Source organism: Setaria viridis, chromosome 9 (assembly GCF_005286985.2).
Source record: "Setaria viridis chromosome 9, Setaria_viridis_v4.0, whole genome shotgun sequence".
Classification (NCBI taxonomy): Eukaryota; Viridiplantae; Streptophyta; class Magnoliopsida; order Poales; family Poaceae; genus Setaria; species Setaria viridis.
In genome coordinates, this window is record NC_048271.2 from 21645895 (window position 1) to 21654539 (window position 8645).

An 8645-nucleotide genomic window follows, 5' to 3' on the forward strand; every position below is an offset into this window, starting at 1 on the left:
AGACAAGTTAGTTGACTAATACTTTCAAATTAAGTACTTAGGAGCCACAGTCATGAGTACTTATAGGCTTTGGCGGGTGTGAGGCATTGAATTCCCGCACAATAATGGGGATCCCGCCCATGTTCTTGAACATCCGTTTGAGGCTAACCATGATCTCATCTGTGCTGATTTCATCAGGAGAAAATCTGGATGGGTCGTTGAGACCAGTGTATTCATAGCCATAGTGGCATCGCTGCTACAAAGGCTGCATTCGGCGCTTCATAAAGCTAAAGGCTACTCCAATTATAGTGAGCCCCTCTTGTTTCAACTTGGCAATTTTATCCATAAATTCAGGTAGTTGGAGGCAATCTCCATGTTTCAGTTCATCAAGCCACCGGTTGTTCCAAGAGGGGTGGTGTCCTGTCAGTTTGGGTATTTCGGATCACGGTTGCCAATGTAGCACCATTTTTCCTTTCACCCAGCATTGGAGTCTATCAACTCATAATTCAAATACAGGCTGCTTACTGTCTCCCACATCTAAATTCTAGTGCCTACAACCAACAACGTTTGTTTCCTCGAGGGTTGTGGCTTCACACGGAAAAACTTCCAGAATTTCATTAGGATTTAGATGCACTAACTCCAACTTGTAGTAATCAAGAAGACCTCGGAAGAAATCACAGGTGGGCAATCCAAGGCCTCACTCAATGAAGTGTAGAAAGATTACCGTCTCATTTGGATATGATTCCAATGGGCAGGCATTCCCAAAAGCGGATCTCCACTGAATATAGCACTGCCCTTGCAACAGCTTTGCGGTGACAACAGCCTTGATGTCACCCTCGGTTGCCTTCGACTCTTTCCAGGCGCACACGACGTTGGGCGGCGCCGTCTGATTGGTCTTGCTGTACTTAGGCGCTGGCAACTGAGGATCTTTCCCCTTGCCGGATCTCTTTTTCTTATTCTTGTCCTCAGCGAGCTTGGATGCAGCGGTCTTCCTCCTCATCCTTAGTGTCACGAGCGTCTTTAGTTGCATACGCTTGGGGCTACATGGTGGGGGTGGCGGCACTAGCGTTCGGAGATCGAACAGTGGTGGCAGCACTAGGGCTACAGTGTGAAAGTTGGAAAGGTGAATGGCAAGAGTAAAACAGAAGGGATAACTTCCTCCGTTATTTATAACAGTGACACAGTTTGCACAAGTGAATGGTCTTCGATTCAAAGAATTCCCAAAATTCAGGAAAATTGATTGGTGGTTTCTTTTATTTCGGAAAAAAGATATGGATATTCCAAAAGATGGTCACGTTGACTAAGTTTGAACCTTATACCCACCAAACTAGTCGGCTAAAGGCTCGGGAGCTATTGCCATGTGTCCATTGACAAAAAGTTTTTTCTTCGGATTTTAAGGGGCAAGTGATGCAAATTACAGATTGTTCCTCAGCCTGGTTTTTCGATTCAACCTAAGGCTCGGGGGCTACTCCATATGGAGTGAAACTTTCGTTGCACTTCCATATAAAAAACAAGGTTGAAGGATACAAGACTAAGTTAAATGAGGCGCACATTCTAGCCGCATGACAGTTTTTAGTTACCTTTGAAGATTCAGCCAGATGAAGTACTCGAAGAGCACCAAAACTAGTCGGTGAAGTGTACAAAAGTACTCGAAACTACTGCATTTGACTAAAAACTACTCGGGAGCTTGTCGTACATACATCTATGGGTCCACCAAAAGATTTGGACGGACCCAAATATGAGGCTCGACACCGAGACATATCTGACATTGAGACCATGGCGCAAGACGATATAGTCTACATGGAAATATAAGAATTGATCGAGGATTAGGAAAGTACTCGTTGTAATAGGGTAGGCTTCTTCTAGTCGTATCCGACTAGTATTCTTGTAACCAACTGACCTGTAACCCCACCCTTGAATATACAAGGCGAGGCAGGGACCCCCTCTAAAGCAATTCAATCCAACCAATACACAGGACGTAGGGTATTACGCAATTCAGCGGTCCGAACCTGTCTAAATCGTGTGCCTACATTTATCTTCGAGTTCCTGATCTTAGCGAGCCCTACCAGCTAAAACACTACCTCGAGCAGCCCCTTGGTAGGTTACCGGGTCTAAACACCGACATCACCCCCTCTTAGGGTGTCAAGATCCCTTCAACATATATTATGGCTGCTGAGGTTTGCTGAATCTTGTAAGATCGAATTGCTCAAATCATCTCCATATATATTATGCTTAGATTGAGCAAGTAACAAGCTTTGATCAAACTCATAATAAAGAAGATAAAAAACAATCCTAGGAGATGTTTTCAGGTTTTTTCTCAAGCTTTGTGGGCTCATGGTATATCTAGATATAGTACTATAGATAATGTTACTCCTTTTAACTTGTTTATTGTGATTAAGAGGTTGTTTTATGTATAGTATAATTAATTTTTTTAGCAAAGCAAAACGAATTATCCACTATTCATTATCATAGTTTAATGATGGATAATATCGATGAGGTCACTGACGAGATCTTGAAGACTCTACGGGAGATTGAGAAGGATAAAACTACAAAACAAATGTCAAGGGAACTAAACGTCTCAGTGCTAACGCAGAGCAAAATATATGATCCCAACGTTTTGATGCTGTCCTTAACCCTGTTTACATTACCGCTCTATATTTGCCACGAAATTATGTATTTTAATGTATCAATTGAACAAGCTGTGATCCTGATGCGTTGTACGTATGTTAGCCTTCCGTCCTCAGGCTTGTCGGGATCCTGTCTCCACCACGGACAGCACTTCCCCTAGCATGGCGTGTGCGATGAACTCGTGGGCTGCCTCGGTGAGGTGGATCCCATCCCACGAGATGTACTCGGACGGGTCAGCGCACGTCGTCGACTTCGGGGTGCCGCAGAACGCCGTGTAGTTGAAGTTGTACGGCCCGCTGCCGCCCCCACAGCATGCGGCCAGCGGCTTGCTCCCGAAACCGTACCTCGCCGGCGATGCGACGGCTCTAGCGACGGAGCGGTACACGTCGGCGTAGAGGAAGGACCTGCGGGGGTGGCGGAGCCGGAGCTCCCAGAGCATGCGCTTGAGCGCGCGGTTGTGCTGGACTGCGATCCTGTTGAACCGGGCGTCGCAACCGGACACGGGGTCGTAGTCGCCGGGGCCACCTGGGAACATGGCGAGCAGCTTGGGCTCGCAACCGAGCGGTAGCATCCCCGTGACGACCACCGTCCTCGCTCCGGCGCCGATCATGGCCTATGAAGATCGAAAGGGTAAGAGAAAATCCCGCCAGAAACGTTGGACGCCACTATCCAGACATGTGATCGACAGGGTGTCGATGAGCTCGTGGGTGTATAGTAGTTACAGTCAGGGCTGAGCGGATGGTGCCGATGATGTGTGGCACGAGGCTCTCCGCGACATCGGCGGACTTGCTCATGAGGGCGAGGAAGTAGTCGTTGACTCCGATCTCACCGACGAAGAAGAGCGACCTCGCCGTGATCTTGCGTTGATCTGCTACATGATTAAACAAATTAAAACAGTCGACAGGATATGATGACGCCGATGATGTGTGGCTTGATTGCATGTCCATTCAGAAGGTCAACTTCCACATCTTATACGGATGCAGAATCCACGTACTAGTTTAGGTGCCACGAGATCTGAGTTAAATAAGCCCCTCATCTTGTTTATAAAAAGGAAAGGAAAGAAAAAAAATAGAATGCTGCCCGATCATATTTTTACCGTAGCCTGAGGAGTTTAGTAGCTGCAGAACATTCACAAACCAGCTTGTCTCATTGCCGAGAGAAATTGGCACGACCGACGTTATCCCTCGGCTCGCCAAGAACGCCGGGTCGAGCGCCGTCGCACCGCCCAGCGCAAAGTTCGCGCCATCAAGAAAGTCAGCAGCCGTCCTGCCGGCGAGGTACGGCGTCGGCAGTGGCACCTCCAGTTCTTCTACTGCGTGCATCACGGATTGGCTTGAGCCTTGCATGCATTTGCACGTGAAAAACGGTGGAATTGAAAGTTTGGTACCGAGGAAGTCGATGATGAGTCGGCCGTCGGAGGCCCTGCCGCTGGGATGACCGAAGTAGGTCTGCCCGTACGGCGGCCGGGTGGATGGACCCTTCGCCGTGGCCGGGAAGATGGCGGCATTCCCAGTGTCTGTGAGCGAGTTGCCGAATGCGAAGACGCGGGTGTAGCGCGCCAGGCTGAGGCTGCCGCCGGTGGCCGGGTCGGCAGCGGCTTCTGCTGCGACGAGAAGGGCGAGCAGTAGTGGAAGCCCCATGAGGAGACGTGAAAGCTGCGCCATGGATACCTTCTTGGAGGTCTTGAGAGTTTGCAACGTTATTTGTAGTGCCCTGGTGACCGATTTGGGTGATTTCTTTACTGGAGGTAGCATGTTGTAGTAGCTTTTGGTTTATCAATGAGGACCTCGGAGAGTTTGCAGTAAATAAAAGAAAAGAAAAGAAAAGATGATGGAACAACAGCTGTTCACATGGCGGAAGATCCCGGAGTTTATTGCTCCTCTGGCAAAGGGGCAGTCCGTGAAAATTTGAGGATTTGCAGTAAAGTAAAGAAAAAGAAGATGGTATCCACGATGTCTGTGAATTAAAGAAATTGTGTTTTGTTGAACTTTTTTTTAGAAAAAGGACGTGTCATCCGTCTCTGCTCAAGCCGCAACTTTTTTAAAAAAAGAAAGCACTGATACTATATGCTTAATTTCTTGAAAGAAGAGATGCATTCTCTTTTTGCAAAGAACGAAAAAAATATAATGAAGGCCTTGGCCCTCGATCTTCATTGTTCTAATAAGTAATCCTACTGTGTTGTGGTTGGAAACCATATCAAGTACTAGAAAACTGTATGTAACCCGGCATGAAACGCAAGTACAACTAATCAAACTAAGCACCTAATCCACCCTCTATAATGGAATCTGACGCGAAAACAAGATGCCCCATGAAACTATAATTAATCTGAGGGCCAAACATGAGGTAGATTAATCAAACAATTAAGAAATTGATCATGTGCGATAACCGACAACATATGGACCTGTTCGCTTCAGCTTATAAGCCAGCTGAAAAGCTAAAACAGCTGATTTGTTGTGAGAGGAAAATATTGTTTGGTAGCTGATAAGCCGGCTGAATAAGCTGAAGCGAACATGCCAATATCCCATGAGTAGGTGGGCAGGGCACCTCCAATTAAATTGTGCCATCTGTGATTAAATATAAAGAAAAGCCAGCTAGTATTGATTAGTCTATAATCGCATTTAATCCCCTTATGTATTTGCATGTGGAACCATGTTAGGTTTAAAGAACATGTTTTATCTATTGAGGATGTTATCTATTGTGGCAGTATATCTTTTTTGTTGAGAGTTGAAAACGAGACTGAAAGAATGAATCTAAGGTTTCTTTCAATTGATTAAAGGGTGTTGCTAGCGCTCGAACGTCCGATGGGAACTTTCCCATCGGATGCTCCATTGCAACATTCAAAAACAACATCTGCAACATCGAAAGTATGAGGTTGCAACATTGAAAAATATGCGAAAAATCGTTCAATGTAAACATCATTTCTGATTAAAAAAATTTCCACCGCAACATCAAACGCATGTTTCATGCAACATTTCCAAACAAAAAATCACCATATGATAGGTTAAACACTTGCAACACATGTGCAAAGCATATGCACATCTAGATCTACTTTGCAACATCAACATGAAGTTCTTGCAACATTTTTCTGAAACATCCGAAACACGTGAAACATACCCTTGCAACATGCAGAAACATCTCGTCGGCTATGGAGACCGCTTCCCGCCACGCGCGCCCATGGCTGCCGGCCTCGCTCACTGATAGCCTCGCCGCGCCATGCGCCATGCCGGGAGGTGGCGGACAGCGACGCAGAAGAGGTTGGGGCCACGCCCGAGAGGATGCGGATGACGAGCTCCAGGCGTGGGGGCCTCCATGGCTGGTGAGGCGGGGCGCGGTCCGGGCACGGCGAGGTGCCTCCATGGCTGGCGAGGCGGAGGCGAGCTTCGGGCACAGCGGCCTCCATAGCCGGCAGGGTGGGGGTGAGGTCCAGGTGCGGCGCCCGCCATGGCCGGTGTGGCGAGCTCCAAGGAGAAAGCAAAGCAGGAGTGAAGGATTTTGGAGGAAAGCATAGCGGGCAACCCAGCATGCAGCACTGCAGCAAATAGATAACTCTCGATCGGACTTGAGCTTGCAACTAGCTTGGTTTAAATGATACTTCGGGTCCGTCGCCCTGATGCCGTTTGAGTGGATCTGAGCGTCCGATATTTTCCGTCCGCGTCGGACGTAGGATGGTTAGCATTACCGTTGATTAAATGAATGGTCTGGTTACATATTTATAAAGGGAAAAGGACATGCTCAAAGGGCATCATGTCCTTTGGGAGTTGGTCCCTTCATGAAAGGTCCACACCCTTTCATAAAAGGTCATATACAGTTGCCTCTAATCCTAATGGATCACTAATAAAATGTTTCACAACACTCCCCCTTGATCAATTAGCTTCTTATAAGTTTCATGTAATCCTTGTTCAATCATCTTTGATTATCTTATGGGAAAAACTCCTCTAAAAACCCTATGGGAAAAATATTGAGGAGAAACCAACTTGTATGTCCACATGCCATTAAAACTCCTTTAAAACCCAGTGGGAAAATATAAGAAGAAAATGATATGGCATATTTGGATTATTGTCTCATTATAAATTCATACGAGAAAAACCTTTAAAAGGAAAACTCATAAGTAAGTTTGAAGATCAACATATTATGATCTGAGAACCATATTCGAATAACATTCCCCCGAAACCCAATGGGAAAATTCTCGAAGTTGACTAAGGGGTGACGACAACGATAGCTTTCTGGGTTTCACAAGTCGGGTCAGGAAGACTATTTTACCCGAGAAATTCAAACCTTTAGGCATCTCCAAATATGATGGCAAGCAGGACCCAGTTCAATGGCTTCGATGCTACTCATTACCAGTTCAAGCTGCAGGAGGGAACGATGACACAAAAGTCATCTATTTTCTCATATGCATGGAATTAACGCCTCTCACTTGGCTCGAATCATTGAAGTCAAACTCAATTGACTCATCGCCAGATCTTAAGAAGGCATTTACCAACAATTACGCGGGAGCAATGCAGCGTCCAGGCAATAGACTTGACTTGGCACAAGTCAAGCAATGGCGAGATGAGACCCTGCGAAGCTACGTCCATTGTTTTTTCGATAAGAAGGTGTTGGGGGAAAATATTAACGACCTCCTTATGCTCCTTAAACAACAATCATAAAGTCCTGGGCCCACCTACAACGATGGTGACCTCCGCTGACTCGACATTAATAGGGAGTCAGACACGCCCGACCCCTCGCCACAAGACTCCGCCTCACCCGACCCACGGTCCTAGGGTACGATACGCCCGACCCCTCGCCCCAAGGCTCCACCTCGCTCGACCCTAGGCGCAGAGGGTCGGACTCATCCGGGCCCACAAGATAAGGATCCACCTTGGGCGTAGACTAGCGAACAAGGGCGTAGATCTCGTGGGCCCCCACCAACCTCGCCATGAATGTGCTGCGGCTCTGGCACACAGAAAGGCGCCCGCGCTCCTCGACGTGACTCGCCACAGTATTCGGGTGGTACACTGTAGCCAAGATCGCACAGGCTACAGCGACACCGTCCTAGTCCGCGGCCTCCCCTGTTCGCCGTAGGGCACTCATTATCCGCGCCTCCCGGCACAAGACGGAGTGCCGCCCAGTTCTGCGCTTGGTCCGACAGCAGGGACATGATGGTCGCGCCTCCCGGTCAGCACGCAGGGCTACAGAGGTCGACCGTCCCCCACGACGTGCACAGTTGCGTTGGCTGGACATCATCATCATGCTTGGCCACAGCGGTCGGATGATACGTGCATCACGCACACACGGCAATGACGGGCAACCAGAGGATCGTCGACAGGATCCAACGACAGCCACCCCCCTCTGGCGGCCACGCTGACGGGAGACGGAGACCGGAAGGGAAGGCAGCGATCCCGGGGACTCGGTCCTTCCACCAGTGCTCTACTTTACCTTCACGCTTATCTCTTTTACTTCTCCTTACACCTAGCTCATCTGTAACTCCTGTGTTCTCCCTGCGCTATAAAAGGAGGACCAGGAGACCCGAGACAGGGATGACTCTCAAGCCAACTGAACTCACCCCTCTCCTCACGAGCATCAGTGCACACCCAAGAGACTTGGGGCCAGCTCCCTCTCTCGCCTGTTTGTAAACCCTACTACAGACCCCGCATGAGTAACACGAGCAGCTCCTCACACTGGACGTAGGGCTATTCCTGCCCGAACCAGTCTAACCCCGTGTCCTCTCACGCAACCATCCAAGCCTTACGCGCATAAAACAAGTTTACTTGTCGTAGTCTTGATCCGCTATTCTTGACAACAACAGTTGGCGTGCCAGGGAGGGGACCTTTGCGCATACATCACCAGCTTCGTATGGCCAACTGCGACACCGGCTTTGCTCCCGGCTCCCTCATCCGCTTCGGGAGCTTGGACTTCCTCGCCACGGGGGGAGGGAATTGAGCTAATCCCTCTTCGTGTCCTGCCCGCTCGCCCCGTCATCTCCAGCTCCGCCGCCAGAATGGTGGTGAGCGGCCGCGCGCGCGCCACGAGGCCTCCTTCGGAGGAATGGCCCTTCG

General features: G+C 48.7%; 1 protein-coding gene across 3 annotated transcripts; it reads right to left on the minus strand.

Moving 5' to 3' along the window:
* Window positions 1-2526: 2526 nt before the first annotated feature.
* On the minus strand, window positions 2527-4454 carry LOC117838141 (GDSL esterase/lipase At5g45910). Of its 3 annotated transcripts, none has more exons than XM_034718054.2 (4): window positions 3995-4454; window positions 3704-3916; window positions 3330-3478; window positions 2527-3220 (listed from the first exon to the last, which is right to left on the minus strand). In XM_034718054.2, exons 1-4 carry the CDS (start codon window positions 4359-4361, stop codon window positions 2720-2722), a joined length of 1230 nt encoding a protein of 409 aa, XP_034573945.1. In that variant the 5' UTR covers window positions 4362-4454; the 3' UTR covers window positions 2527-2719. The 3 variants fall into 3 exon arrangements, with proteins under 3 accessions (XP_034573945.1, XP_034573943.1, XP_034573944.1); XM_034718052.2 differs by having other exon boundaries at window positions 3704-3919; window positions 3995-4447; XM_034718053.2 differs by having other exon boundaries at window positions 3330-3475; window positions 3704-3919; window positions 3995-4442.
* Between the last annotated feature and the right edge of the window lie 4191 nt (window positions 4455-8645).

Coding starts and splice junctions, on each gene's coding strand:
- LOC117838141 (XM_034718052.2), bottom strand. CDS start 4,361: ATGCTACCTCCAGTAAAGAAATCACCCAAATCGGTCACCAGGGCACTA. Junction 3,920..3,994: donor ACTCATCATCGACTTCCTCG/GTACCAAACTTT, acceptor TGATGCACGCAG/TAGAAGAACTGGAGGTGCCA. Junction 3,479..3,703: donor ACTAAACTCCTCAGGCTACG/GTAAAAATATGA, acceptor TTAATCATGTAG/CAGATCAACGCAAGATCACG.